The sequence below is a fragment of the Eurosta solidaginis genome, chromosome 2 (assembly GCF_040869045.1).
Source record: "Eurosta solidaginis isolate ZX-2024a chromosome 2, ASM4086904v1, whole genome shotgun sequence".
NCBI lineage: Eukaryota > Metazoa > Arthropoda > Insecta > Diptera > Tephritidae > Eurosta > Eurosta solidaginis.
The window spans coordinates 6,934,552-6,950,813 of NC_090320.1; the positions used below are offsets into that span (position 1 = coordinate 6,934,552).

The 16,262-nt window shown below is 36.0% G+C and overlaps 1 protein-coding gene across 1 annotated transcript; it reads right to left on the minus strand.

The window, feature by feature from the left end:
* Positions 1–1,411: 1,411 nt before the first annotated feature.
* Maf1 (repressor of RNA polymerase III transcription Maf1) lies at positions 1,412–7,080 on the minus strand. Its single transcript, XM_067764219.1, has 3 exons — positions 5,620–7,080; positions 4,068–4,345; positions 1,412–3,988 (listed from the first exon to the last, which is right to left on the minus strand). Exons 1-3 carry the CDS (start codon positions 5,977–5,979, stop codon positions 3,934–3,936), a joined length of 693 nt encoding a protein of 230 aa, XP_067620320.1. The 5' UTR covers positions 5,980–7,080; the 3' UTR covers positions 1,412–3,933.
* Between the last annotated feature and the right edge of the window lie 9,182 nt (positions 7,081–16,262).

A 16,262-nucleotide genomic window follows, 5' to 3' on the forward strand; every position in this document is an offset into this window, starting at 1 on the left:
AAAAAAAAAAAATCTCGTGGCAGTTCTGACCGCATTGATTTTACAGGCCTTCAGCTTCTTCCAGTGTGCGTCTGGCCGACGACCATATCGGAGACGCGAAGCACACAATCTGCTGGCAAGCTGAAGCCAAGCCGCAGTTTTATGGTGAAATAAAAGAGTTGGATGGCCAACCACCGGCATGGGTTACGAAATTTACAAAGCACCGCACAAGGTGCCATGAATGATCGAACCTAGTTGATGGGAAATAGCACTGTTACAAGAAGAAACAGGGCGGCTTTGAGTTAAATAGCTACTAGCGCAGGTGATATATCGGGCGATATAAGTCTCCTATGTTTGCTGGTTTCTCAGCTATTGTTCTTGTTGCTGTAGCAATGGGGCATCAATCGAGCACTTTCCCCTTGATAAGTTAAATTTTCTCCCATATAAACAATATTTTCACACTTTCTTTGGAGGAAAATCTAAAACACCCTTCGGAAAAAAAATGTCAAAAATCCATGCGAAATTTCAAGGATAACTTGAATATGGTTAGACTAAAGTTGATAAAGGTACAATACAGCAAAAAAAAGGGGCTGGACTAAAATTATGCCCGCTGGTGCATGCTGTCGTAAGAGGCGAATAAAATCTACAGACCCAAAGATTTGAGGGGTAAACAAGTTTGTACCCGATGCAGGCGCTAATACCGAGCGCACAACATACCTTTTAATTTTACCCACTTTTCTCTCAAAAGCGCACCATCATAACTGGTGATTAACCGATTTTGGCCGTTGCCAGCTATACTTGTCTCGCCATAACTGACACAAACTGGGAGCACCAAGGCAAATAAAGGTTTCCCAACTCAGTGGAGGTCTCCCCATTCACCTACTTCCAAATTCGGGTGTAGATAGGAATAATTTCTGCATCACAGACCTGTGTAAAGCGATACACTCTCGAAGGTTTGTGTAGTGTTATCGATTATTATGGTCCTTGTCGGCCCTTCACAATCTTTGAATTTATATCCGCCAACAAAAACGTGGCTGCCGAGACATGCTTCCGGCAGGAATTTCGTCTGAGTCATTCTCAGTTGTTATCCTATTTTTCGTGTCCAATTAAATTTATTGTTCTAAGGCTCAGTCTTTTAAATGCAGAGTTATTTTAAAAAATGTATGAGTTAAAAACCTCATGTCAGGTTAACTCTGAGTTAAAACGGTAATGAGCCTAAATATGTGAATTTTATTTCTTACCTTTTTCTTTCAGTACGGAGTGCTTTGTTTGGCGCACAGCAATCAACGACTTTTGAATTTGTTTCTGCAATCTCTCATCGCCTCAGATAGTAATGAAGGGTTCTTAGAAAGATATACAAAGCATTCAAATAATTTAGAAAATAGTGATTCATAACAAATATTCAGTTATCACAAATAAATAAACTTATAAATGCAATTCATCGTTGCTTTTTATTCTCATTTTTCTTTAGATGCTAATTTTACATATTCATATGAGTTCAAATTGTTGATACAATATTATAAAGGTTAAAACGCATACGTCTGTATGTCAACAGTGGACTGGAAGACCGCTTTTTCTCACCTAAAACTCAAATTGAAGAGCACTATGCTTCAGAATTTTGTTTGAAAAAAGCCATGTATCAGAACTAATCCGTGATTTAAAAAATTTCATTTCTCAAATAAATTGAAAATATTTGAGAAAGGGCGTTTTTTTGGCAAATTTTGCGTTGTCGGTTTTCAATTGTTTACTGCAGTTTAATACAAATTCGAACACGCAGCCGAGATAAGGTGATCTTCCACTCAGTCAATGTCTTTTGTATTTTTTTAATTATTTTCTTTTAAGCAAGCCTACAATAAAAGATGTAATCTTATTACTAGAGAAAACAAAATTAAGTTAAAAACCCACAAACAGGTTGTATATTTATTTAGTTTCTTACAATATCCTAATTTGTATTTGTTCCACCTTGCATAGGATATTCCAAAGACTAAAGCAATGTATTTTTAAGTAATATTCAACAGCTATGTTGCATGCAATATAAGAAAATTCAATGAATACTTCCATTTTTGCAATTCATTAGTTTGGGATTCTTTCCTTTTAAATTTGCAATTTGAAAATTTTCATTTTTTAAGTATAAGATGTTTTTTTTTTCAATACTGATAAAACTTTCTATAGGAATACCTGACAAAGTAACATTCAATTGTCAAAGAAAGGCAATCAACTATATTCACTATAGATAAACATCTGATTAGTGGTGCTGCGATATTGTGAAAAATTGATAGACATAATACCCAGTTGACATAACTTATTTGTTGGATGTGTTTTCAATGGTGTGGTTACTAGGGCCGTGAACTGCATCCGATTTTTTCAACTATCCGGATAAACCGGATATTGGAATAACCGGATAGCTAAGCAAAAAATCCGGATATCCGGGTTCATAACTGAGAAATCTGGATATCCGCTGTTCGGCTATGTTGATACATAAACGGAAAATCCGGATATCCGTATTTCCGGATACTGGAATATAAAAGTTAATATCTGCATATCAGAAATGAAGGAAGCAAACATCGAAAAATTATTCACAAAATATGTTTGTAGATTATTAAATTAACGTCAAAATTAAAAGGCTACAAGTTTACAAACAAGTGAAAATAAGAACAGTGCCGGTTGTTTATATTGCGAAAAAACGTTGTTAATTGATTTAAATGTCCCACGAATTTTTTGTTATTGTTAAATAAACATAAACAAAAAAATTTAAGGCGAGATAACCTCCGTACAGATCTAAGGCCGAGCTTCTCTTCCAATTTGCGTCGTGCTCCTCTTAATTTTCCCTACAAATTTGCCGGACGGGACATACATGTTTTATGCCGACTCCGAACGGCATCTGCAAGACAGATTAGTTTTCACTGAGAAGATATCCAAAATTACGGTTATTGACCGGATCTTCACAAATCCGGATATCCCGATAGTTTCACAAAGGAATTATAACGGGATATCCATGCCGTCCGGATTTCATATGTGTCAACGCATATCCGTATGGATATTCGAATATGCGGATAGTCCCAGCCCTAGTGGTTACATCTTAATTAATCAAAAATTCAACTGCCCACATAGTTACGATAAGTTGAACATATTAACAATTCTTGTTTTCTTTTTTGTATAATGACTTGATAAATCAAAGGGCTTAAAAAGTTTGACTATTTTCGGATTTAGTTTGGGCATGTGGCCGAAATCATAATAGCAACCAATAAAAGTTAGATAGATGGTACAGTTCTCATCCTGTTAGCAGAACACCCTCTCTAAAGTACTTGCATTTATGTAAGTTTTATGTACATATATATATTATTATATGTATTTATAAGTGAAAGATTGCGCATTTCAAAAACGCATGATTGCAGTTCAACAGTATTTTTTTTTTTCGAATAAATAATCGTGGAAAATATTCCTCGATTATGATTGATACTGTTCCTTTGCATTGATGCGTTCTAGAAAATGTACGTTAAAACTAAAACTATTGGCATCGTGCATATTTAAAGGCATAAATTCTCACATCGCAGCTCTCACCTGCTTTCATGCCAATAAATATACTTTGAAAGATACAACATTGAAATATAATGTTTATTAACCTTACAGGATCTGAATACACATATACATTTATGCATATGTAAGCTTGCATATATCAACAAACGATCCACAAAGTCACAACTAAAATTAAACGATATACTCGTTTTAAATTATTTACGCTCTATATATAACGCAAGGACATTCCTTAGTATTTTTTATGTTTTATGTAATATTTTTAGGGAATATGTAGTTTTTCTATTTAAATTGTTTGCAATTATTTATGCATTTATATATGTTTATATGTGTCTTATAAGTGCTGGCGAATTTTAAAGAATTGTGGTAAGTTATATATCGTAAGATTTTTATTAAAATACCACTATTGCATTTAACAGTTTAGTAGACATCGTCTTCCATGGAAAAGTCAGATGTATCTCCACCATAAATTGAACTGAAATAAACCAAAATCAATTGCAAATTATTTTAGATGTTTGATAAAGGAAGTTGGTAAATAAACAATATCTACTTACTTTACAGCACGACATGTGAAGAAGACAATGCGTTTCAATTTTTTATTATAAAAGAAATAATTGAAAGACCATAAACATCCAGGCTCTCCAAATGGATCAGAACTCAAATCTGGATTATAGCTGTATATGTCACAATCAGTTAGATTGATTTCATCATCAACTGCTGCCCACAAGGGTTGACGTAAAACTTGATACTGATCACCAGCTAAAGCAGATAAATTTGAATTTACCGAGTTCATGACCCATTGCAACGATGGCTCCTTACTAAATTCATGAGACTGTAATTGAGAAAAGGTATTTATTATAACTATTATCCACCAATCTATTTAAAGAGAAGCGCTGTGATTAACTAAGAAAGGTCCTTCTCAGGCAGTTAAATCTTTATTACACGAGGTTTTGGTGTGATCGAGTTCCAGCAACGAAAAATTGCATTTCCGCATTCGGAATAGGTAAAAAGTGGCCAATAAAATTTCCAATTTTTTTTTTAATTCAAAAATTTTGTTCAATTATTAAGCGGGGCATACACGGAGCACGCGATCCTTTACCAAAACCGCTAGGTATGTGTACAGAAGTGAGAGGTTTTTAACGGCCTAGACTTTTTTTGTATAACCCTGTTGTTGTTGTTGTTGTTGTAGCGATAAGGTTGCTCCCGAAGGCTTTGGGGAGTGTTATCGATGTGATGGTCCTTTTCCGGATGCAGATCCGGTACGCTCCGGTACCACAGCACCATTAAGGTGCTAGCCCGACCAGGATTCGCCGCGGATAGGTGAGGTTGACAATTGGATTTGGAGAAGCTATATATTGCGCTGGCAACCTGAAGGGTTGCGCTACACACCCCTTGAATCTTGTATTTTAGTCGCTTCTTACGACAGGCATACCTACCGCGGGTATATTCTGACCCCCTTACCCGCTAGGGTGGTATAACCCTGTTCAATGCGTCACGCTCCACTTCCTTTGTTTATCACCTAAATGGGCTAAATAATGTTAACGAAGATGACGCCAGCGGGTTAGGGGGTCAGAATATACCCGCGGTAGGTATGCCTGTCGTAAGAGGCGACTAAAATATCAGATTCAAGGGGCTGTGTAGCGCAACCCTTTCAGGTTGCCAGCGCAATATATAGCTTCTCCAAACCCAATTGTCAACCTCACTTATCCGCGGCGAATCCTGTTTCACTAACAGACGAGGCTCTGGTGACCATAAGGTCCTCATGGAACTTGGGGGTGGGGAGGGAGGGATGGACTAAAGGTTTAATGTGGCCATATAAATCGTTCCCGAGATGGTCGGGCTAGCGCCTTAATGGTGCTGTGTTACGGAGCGTACCGGATCTGTGTCCGGCAAGGTACCATCACATCGATAAAACTCCCCAAACCCTTCGGGGAGAAACCTTATCGCTACAACAACAACAACAAGTGACAGATTGTTTCTTCTGAGCTTACATGTATTTTATTCGGCTAAATACTTTGGGAATGCAGTGCCTAAAATATTCATATGACTGCTACTAATATTCATTTTAATGTAAGAAATTGTAACAAATCTAGATTAAAAAATTACCTTGGCATCAGAAAAATCATAGTCTGGCTCAAACGAAGCATTCAATGTAGCAATCAAGTAAAAAAGTGTTTTACGGGAAATAGTATCGCAAAGAATTATGCCTTCATCGCCAGATTGGCTGTTGTTGCGATGAAAATTCGGCGACAAATCAGCTAAAGTTTGTGGTGGCGATAGAGCTTGTAAGTCATGTGGTCCAACTCCATGCGTATCGGCGGTGAATCTTTTATACAAAGCTTTATCAGCGGCAACCATTTTGCATGAATAGCTTTCAATACGACCGAAAATGGTGCTACCACCGCCAGTTTGTATTGATAATGCGTTATTAATCGCTTCAAAGCGTGAACTCTCCAACAACTTCATAGTGTCAGTTGTTTCAGGCTCTTTATGTGTGTCTATTATTTGATGTTTGTGTGACTCTTGCAAATGTGTTGTAAATGATTGTATTTATTTGATCCTGTAGGCGTATTAATATTTCGTTTTTTTATTGATATCTTTTATCTAACGATGCATATAACTTATAGGCCTAAATATGCTGACGAAGACTCACGCAATAACCTTGCTATGGTCAATCTAAGCACAAACTCTTATTCTCGCCGGTTGGCTAGCAAGTTGGAGTATGGAAGCGTTTCTCAATTGCTGGTGATGCTGGTGTGTTGTGTACAATATCATTGCCGTTATCAAATTCGTTGTAGTGTTTTTAAACATCGTAGATGGGTGAACAATAAGTCTCTTTTTAACTATAACGCGCTTTACTTTTATGTTATACAACTTAATTTGATCACACTGCTTAGTAAACATTACACTTTGAGCAAACCAAAAATATGTATTTATTCTATTTATAAGTATATATTTAAATATTATACACTATATTGCAATACGAGTTCAATTGTGTTATTTTTATTATATAATTATTGTTGCTTATCGGGAATCACTGTGCCTGGGGCTTGCTTTTGAAATTGTTTAGAACAAAAACTAAACAAGTTACAACATTCAAAGGGTGAAAATATTCAAAATGGCGTGAGATGCGCTTTGTTTGTATATGCTGGATTTGTTCGTTGGTTTGTGCGCAATTACGCTGTATTATGCATATAAGTATATACACCGATTTTCCAATAGGCAGTTCTCCACCTATTTAATGGTCGCACTCACACTTCCTTCGTCCCGATGTTTCCTCTTATTCTATAAATGTTCAAAGTCACTTGAATCACTCATATTTGCGTATAATTTTGACACGGGCATAATTAAGGACATATATATTATGTACATGGAGGCAGCGAAATGAAGTTCTATAACTTTTCTATTTCACTTTTTGAACATTTCCATTAATAAGTTTTTTCTTGTTGGTATATTTTACGTTGTTCTATATGACCCAATTAATTTTTTGAACAAAGAAATATATATTAAAAATTCCACTGGTTTTATCAAATTTTACAGCAGAAATTAAGCGTGTGCTTAGTTTTATACGATGAACGAATGAATTTTACTAGTGTTGGGAACTATCGAGTTATTCGATAGTTAACTCATTTAATTCATTCGATTGTCATTTGAAATTCGTTCATTACTAATTTTTCGTATTACTAGTTTTTGGTGTGAATGATTCGTACATTACTATTTTGCGAAATGTTCGTTCTATTTAAATTTTTGCTGTGCATAATTATATCAGTGATCTCAATTAAAAAGGTATTAAAATAAATTTTAACGCTTAGCATACTTCAATCTAAACGACAAACATTTTAAGGATGGTAATTATTTCAAATTTCAATCTGAGGAAGTGCTTTTTTTAACTATTTAAATTGTGTAGAGATATTTATAATGCGGCCTGAATTGAAGAGATCTTCCGTTTGCGAGTTTTTCACCAAAAATGGCAATGCAGTCAAGTACCATATATGCAAAATAAATTTAAATTTTCTGGAAACACATCGGCGCATAATCATAGTCAAAATAAAATAGGTTTTAAATTTAGTTGCAGCTTTTTGACATAATTTTCCATAAGCTAACTGTCAAAAAAGCTGCAACTAAATTTAAAACCTATTTTATTTCGACTATGAATATGCGCCATCAAATTTTAATGACCATCTACGCCAAGGATGGGCCTATTTTTAGCTCCTAAATCAGTTTCAGTGCCAGCGAGTGCTAGGTGACACGTTTGTGTGTTTTGGGGTGTTAACCTCGAAAACCAATTCCCAAACTGTGTTGCAATACAACGAAAACAAAAACAAACATTTTTTGGCAAGAAATACGAAAAACGGAATAACCATACACTGAAGTCGACTTGTTGTTAAGCAGCGCATTATTGACATTCAATTCGCCTTCACATACATTTAATTATATGCAAGCCGATTCATTTTGCAATATATACATAAAAGTATTTAAAAAAAGTAATTTTAAAGTAGTAACATTAGAGGAAGTAGTAGTAGAAAAATGTAATAATGCGTTTCGTATACAATCGTGGGAAAACGAAACCCTTTTCAGACTTGTTGGCAGTGTTGCCGTGAGCCTAGAAAGAAATGTATCAGTTTACAAATAAAAAAAGGTACCAATCGCATAAACAACGACTAATTTTACCAGTTTTATTATAAAATAAATTTCAAATTATGGAGGAATTTTCAAATTTCCTCAGCTCACATGCATATGTATATCGTTAAATCCACACTGCAAAAATTGTTGGAGCATGTGTTGCATGTGTATTTAATTTACGGCGACCATTTTTCTAATTTTAAAACTTGCTTTCTTTATGATTTGAATCATAAAGGAACTTTTAAAATTACAACTGAAAATTCAGTTCGAGTTGTGAATCACAAAAGCGACATTACATAATTGTGGCCTGTAGTGCGAGCGAAGCCGCCGGTAAAGGCTAGTTTATTCTAAAACGCTTAATAATTTGAACGTAATAAGAGCGGTGGCAGCTCCATTTCCTCTCTTTACTCCCTCTTAATCAATCTTATATGCGTTTGTATATTATTCTCTTCCTATGCTCTTCGCACCCCATACCTGCACTTGATCGTTTTTCGCTTAGCGCTTAAATGCGCAAAGCGTGCCCGTATGAGCAAAAGGCTCATACGAGCCGTTTTGCCCATCGCTGATCTACGCCGTAAGCATCCGTCTTCCTCCGAAGAAAGAAATGTAACATTAGGAGAAATAGTGCCTGTAATTTCTGAGGAGGAAGGTAGTTCATCTTCTCTTTCGTCAACTACTGCAGTAAGGACTGTTCAAAGAAAATTATGTTGTTGAAAAATACAGATAAAAATTCATTTTCACCAATCTTCTGCCTTGTTGTTGTTGTTGTAGCGGCATAAAAGCTCCCAAAAGTTTTGGGGGAGTACTGACATATTTTCCATATGAATTTGCTAGACCAAAAAACTTAGTGGGTTGCGTACCAAAACCGTTTGCATATCATGCATACCCTTTGCATAATATGTAACAAAGGCATTTAAATTGAATATTTGCATTATTTAATTTAAGCTAAATTTACTCCATTTTAGTCACATTAAACATTTTGTTTTATATAGGTTTGTGCCTTAGCTACCCCGGGGGTAAGCAAAACAATCCAGAAATTGTTCTGTTGTATAATAAAAGCATTGGTACTGGCCTCGGGCTAGTTAAAGAGCAGGGGCCCTATTCGCTAACTGTGAGTTTTAATGTGTACACAAGAAATTGCGTAAACTTTGAAATTCTGATTGTGTAAAGCAAAACTGTGAACAAAAAAAACTCACTGATAAACACTTCTTGAGTTTCCTTGGCAGCCAGTGTACACTATTGTGATCCCTTCAAAAACGCGAGTACTCCATAAATAGCGTAAGGAATACACCTTTAGTAGTATAGGAGTGTTCTAAAACTAATCTGTGTTCATACAAATAATGTCCTCCAATTAACATTGCGATGTCCTAGGAGAGGAGTAGGTTATCCCACTCTCACTTTATTTGTGAGTATTCCATAGAGTACATACGTGAGAGTACTTTCCAAAGTAGTTTCACTGTAGTACTCCATGGAGCACCCGCAGATGATCATATGCCAAAGTACTAAAGAGGAATTGTGTCCGAAGGAATTATCGGAGTGAATTTAATTTAAAATGAAAGTAAATGAAGAGGGGCAATACAAATTTTATACTACGAATATTCCTATGTATTTGCGTGAATAAAGAAACTAATATTTCTCTGTACGATAGTATCCCTGCAAAAATTGTTGGATTACGTGTTCCATTTTCTTCATGTTGGAGTACTCTAACAATACTCGTTTGCAATGCGTTTGCGGACCACCATCAGCCGATCATTGCTCGTTTTTTAACGACAGTGATCACGACACGTTGACGATCGAACAGAGTTGCCAAAAGTAAAATATTGCATGCAAATAACTAATAATAAAATTTTACTTTGGCAACTCTGATAAAATGCAACAGCGCACTGGTTTTATGTATACATACTAAAGTATGTATAGAGAAATATTAGTTTCTTTATTCACGCAAATGCTAAATAACATAAGAATATTCGTAGTATAAAATATAAAAGTTGTATTGCCCCTCTTCATTTACTTTCATTTTAAATTAAATTCACTTCGATAATTCTTTCCGACACAATTCCTCTTTAGTACTTTGGCATATGATCCTCTGTGGGTGCTCCATGGAGTACTACAGTGAAAGTACTTTGGAAAGTACTCTCACGTATGTACTCTATGGAATACTCACAAACAAAGCGAGAGTGGGATCACCTACTCCTCTCCTAGGACATCGCAATGTTAATTGGAGCACATTTTTTGTATGAATACAGATTAGATTTGGAGCAGTCCTATACTCCCAAAGGAGTATTCCTTACATTATTTATAGAGTACTCGCGTTTTTTGAAGGGATGTATACATAAAACCAGTGCGCGGTTGCATTTTACCAGCGTTGCCATAGTAAAATTTTGTTATCAGTTATTTGTATGCAATATTTTCCTTTGGCAACTCTGTTCGATCGTCATCGCGGCGTGATCTCGGTCATTAAAAAAAGGGCAATGATCGGCTGGTGGTGGTCCGCAAACGCATTGCAAAGGAGTATTGTTAGAGTACTCCAACATGAAGAAAATGGAACACGTAATCCAACAATTTTTGCAGGGACATTCAAAACTCATTCGCACTGTTGCAGAATGACTTTTTTGTTTCCATGGCGTTTGATGAATATTTTCTCACTGACATAAGACTTTTACATTCAGCGCTCATGCAGCAAAATAATGTGCACTATAGCTTACAGGATCGCGTCAAAATTTAAAGTGTAAATTGTGTGTGCAAATGAGTTTTCATTAAGTGTACATTTTTCAGTTTTTCACAGTTAGGGAATTGACCCCCAGATGAAATGCATGAATGGAAGAATTCATTCGATAGTTAAAATCATTCAGTAACTAACTATCGATAGTTGAATTCATTCGATAGTTCTCAACACCAAATCATGGTTCAATTATGTACAGGTTGGCTCATCTCATCAGCTGATTTTATTTATGTCATTGCATGGTCGAAGGGATTGTCATAGACATATTTTGTTGCTTTAGAGATGAGCCAACCTGTATATAGTTGAACCATGCACCAAATATTACGAACAAATCATGGCGGAACCATACAAGATGGCAGCACGATGACATACCTACAAACCTAAATGAAATTTGTATGTACTTTGTTATTGTACATGATGGAATAGTCAAAATCTATTATGTAGGAAGTTGAAGTGTCAAATAATATTAGCTGTGTTTTTTTTTACTTCTATATACGTTTACGCTTAAACTTTATATGGACTGCTAAGCGAAAACTTTAAATACACCTCTGAAATTGCTGCGCATAAAATTTGTCCTATTAAATTTCAATACGCATTATACTCAGATGTAATTGAAATATGTGTCTTTGTTTCACCATCTACACTAATTCTATGTATTCTATGTGTGTCCACAATTCATCGCAACTGATTCAGCTATATGTTATACCCTATGGCCATCAGAGGATTGTGTCTCCGCTTTTCGGTGCACCCTCTGCTGTAGCTGTAGTTATTTAACCAATGCCGCTAGATGGGTCTCCTAAGCATTATCTAAGCGTTTTTTTTACACGCAAAGGTAAGCGTATACGTACGCGTGTGAAAAAAAAAACACGGCTATTAAAAAAGTACTAACGAGCTGATATCCGGCAGTCACCTCTCACTGGTTCGCCATGGAGCAAATGAATTGTATAAATGAATGTAATCCGTTGTAGGTCTGTTCGCTTGCAGCCCGTTTTCATTGTGGATAAGACAATGTGAATTCATACAAGTGGCGAATGTTTGTACTTAAATTAATTGCTCAACAGTGTTTTTCAAAAATTTTTGTAGACGACTGGTTAATTGCTTTATTTACATATTTTAAAATGTTTTCTTAACTGGTTGCGCAAATTTAATCTATTAACTAAATTTTAGAAAAGAATATTTTTAATCAGCTGTCCCATGCTACCACCTTGTATCGTTCCGCCATGCAATGGAGGAATAGAAAGACTTTTCACTTGTATGAATTCACAATCGTCAATGCAATATGCAATAAAAAGGCTTGTTTGTTTATAAAAAATGAGATGAAAACTAAATAGAATGAAGTGTTTCATTAATTTGGGAAATTCAACCAAGGTGTTGTATTTGTTTCTTTTCTCAAACAATAAACAGCCCGTTGTGCTTTTGAAGTCGAGCAATAGAACACACCTTTATGTTTGTTTGCTTTAGCTTATCGCAATTTATCGATAACTACGACTGCCAACGGCGTCTAATTAGAATTGCGCGCGGTTAAGTTGGTATTATCGAAAAAATGTGCGTGTGCCGGAACCGGAATCAATGATAGTGATAATTTAATTAAATTGTGTTAACGTTAATTTTAACTTAACAAATGCTGGTTTTTATTAATATTCTCTTTGTAGTAGTGGCATCAAGTGAGAGTAGAATGATTGAGAAAAGTTCCTAAGTGCCGTGTAAATATGGAAGTTAATAAGTGGAAATCCTAAATATGCAAATAGCCGTCGTTGCAAAATAAAAAAATGAATGTGTGTGCTGACGTAGCAGCCCAAATCCATTGAAATAATGCAGTCTTAATTTTCCATGGAAATCATAAATATGCAAATAGCCGTCGTTGCAAAATAAAAAAATGAATGTGTGTGCTGACGTAGCAGCCCAAATCCATTGAAATAATGCAGTCTTAATTTTCCATGCCGATAACCTATACTAAACTCAATTTGTCTCCCCGGAGTGCTCAAAATAGACTTTCAATAATAAGGGTAAGTAATAGCATTGCTCCTAAGCTTAGATATAAAGCTATGTCAGTTCAACATGAGATTGCATTTGAAGTCGTTATTACTGATTTTGTTGTAAGAGCATGGGCGCGTTACAGATGCGGATAGTTATTTTACGTACTGACCTTAGCCGCACTGCCGTGGTATTGCAATTGAAGTCGTTATTGTTTTTTGTTACATGGAGGGAATACGCCCAGAGGGTTTGAAAAGTATTGCCACAGATTCAGCTGTCGACCGCTGGTGCGGCAGCAATGACCGCTTATGAATCTATCTACTTTCAAAGTAGGCTCTATACAACATTGGCAATGAATTCACAATGCAAGTGTGATAACTTCTGCATAGACGTCAAAATTACAAATAGAATGGATCACATGATTTTAAATTGATCATTGCCGTCTCATTCTGTATCTCTTTCTATTACCCGCTGAAGATAGCCGACCTTATGCGCCGATTCCCGTGTTCGTCAAGAAAGTTAAGCCCCCATTATTGATACTTAGCATAGACTTGACTTGGCGTAAACTTGGCAACTTAGCCGCGATTATACTCCACTTGGCGCATAAAATCTGGCATCATAATCAGCGTTGAAATTTATTTTTAAATAAATGTCAATTTGTATGACAAAATGTCAAAATGAAATGGAAACAAACAAATGGCATCTCAAAATGTAAACGTCACTTAGAACTTACATAGAAAATCAAAATTCAACAGACTTCTAAGTCAAGTTAAGTTTTGAGTAATCAGTAACATGCAATGTTCATTTAACAGAACTGTAAGTGACAGTTCGAAAGCCAAGTCAAGTCTACGCTAAGTATCAGTAATGGAGCCTTTAGGCATAATACGTAAAATACTCCGCACAAATGTTTGCGCCAATTGCCCATTTACGCAAGATTTGCATGGTAAGCAAGGTGTCTCGCAGATCTTTTGCAATCGCGACATTTCGGGATTTAAAAACGACAATCCCGGGACTTTTTTTTTTTTGGGTTTGATTTCTGTGGTAGGGATTCTGAGATCCCCATAAACCAGGTTATATTCCGACAGTATTAAGTAAACCTCCTAGCACGTATGCGCTTGTTGTCCTTCAAGTATGTAATACCATCGAGGCCAGAACCAAGTGCAGCAGCGAATTTTCTTTTATATAAATGTATATTGTTTTAATATGTGGCTTGTCGCCATGTTTTTTCATTGTCGCATGTTTTTTCACTATCCCATTATGTTCCGTTATGTATCTAAAAAAAAAATTGGTTTTTAAATGGCACCACGCCAGTTATTTTCACTCACTGATTCCTGTTAGGAGTGCAAAAATACCACCCTAACTCCAGGTCAGGGAAGCATTGCATCTCCCAACTCCGCCAAAACGCCAAAATGAAGCACATATGCCAACTTTGAGGCCTATATTAATTTTCAGCTCAACAAAAAAAAAGCCCGAAAATATTGAAGTTGACCCGAGGATGACACTGTACGTCCACTCGGTCGAAAAGACAAGAACGGAATGAAGTCCAATATTTTAAAAATAATTTAATACAAATTTTTTAAACATATGAAAAATTGGTTTCGCTTCAAACAAAAATAAAAAAATTGTCTGGTACGACAAACAACACACTTCTTTATTTCAAAAAATACATACATCATATTAAAGCTTATGAAGTATGTAACATCTGACAGGCTAGATTTTAACTTTTTACATATACAATCTTTCAGACTCTACACTAGTAGGGGAAATTGTTGATAGCATGTTAAAAATCAGTTCTAAATGTATATATCTCGAGATCCACCGGTAAAATTTGTATTTACTTTCAAATCAGATCATTTAATTTTGTAGCGCCTAAAGAAGTCTGTACTTTACTCGGGCAAGAGGATTGCCTTTGAATTAAAATCTAGATCTTGCAAAAATAAAAAACAGGGACGCTATTGATAAGTTTTTCAAATTTGCATTGAGATCCCAAGAAAATCCCGAAATCCAGGGATGGCAAAATGGATCGGGTATCCCGGGATTCGGGATCAGGATTCCCGGGACTTTGACCGCTTAGTGGTGAGCACTAAAATTAAATTAAACTCACTCACCTTTCTACATTCACGGCCTTCAGCAGCTGTTGTAAATAGTTACCCTGACCAGTCCAACACCGGTTTGGGATCATAGTTAAATCCATGCGAAGCCCCTCTCTGTACAATTTTTTCCCTGTGTTTAACAAAATTACAACAACCACATGAAAACTTTCAAATTTTCTTGCAAATATTTCCCACGGAGTTTCTTTTTCCCTTCGTATTTTGTTGCTGAAGTCAAAAAACGTCGTTTGACATGTCCCCCGATATATTTGGACGCGTATAAGCAGCCAACCGCTGTTCTATACTTGTATCTTTCTTTTTGTATTACAGATGCAGCAATACATCAAGTTAGAAATTCCAGCTTACAGCCCATAGGAAATTATAGTAGCTTCCATAGAGTTATCCAGCTCTGGATCACGATAAAATCTTACTGAACCGACCTGGATCAGATCGATGAAAGTTGGCAGCACTCAACTTATGTGTACACATAATGGGATACCTATTATTATAGACTTTTTAAATTTGAATGAAACAAACTTATAGCAATTTCACATAGGGGGTTAATGGAACAATTAGTAAAGTTATTTTAAATTATTTATGAAAAATGGAAGAATACCAAAAAATTCAAAATTTTATTTTCAGGGACAGCTGCTTGGTACGAAACGTAAAAAATAGCTTAGACGGTTAAGCGCCAATTATTGATGATGCTGTTGATGGCTGCATAAATCTCGTACAGCTCAATTTTAAATCTTCTACGAACTTAACTCTAAACGGATAATTAAATAACTAGATAATTTTTTGCCTCTGATGGCAATGTACATATGATAAAAATAAATATATGGGCCGGTATCAATAAATTTTTTTCGATGAGTTTTCACTGAGAAGCTTTTGATGGCAGAAATACACTCGGAATGCTTGTCAAATTACTGCCGAGGCGCGACCCCGCTTATAAAAACTTTCTTCTAATTGAAAAACTTGTTTCTAAAATTTTGATATTGCTTTGCCTGGAGCGTGAATCCAGGGTCTTCGGTGTGGTAGGCGGAGTACTCTACCACCACACCACGGCGGTCGCTGATGGATTGCCAGCGGAGTTATTCAAACACGTCGACTTGAAGTTGTTAAGGCTCGACGATTGGAATCTAGATGTTCTTTGCCCAGTCCATAATTGGAAAGGACCCTTCCGAGCTAGCTGCAAAACTTAACCGCTCTGGAACAATATAAGAACGTGAAATTACTTAACATCATCCGCCTTAAAACCCGCGCCCGTAAGTTCTGCATACTCCAAACTGGAACAAGAAGGGTTTGATGGTGAATGAGGACAAAACGAGTACCCGCTGTCA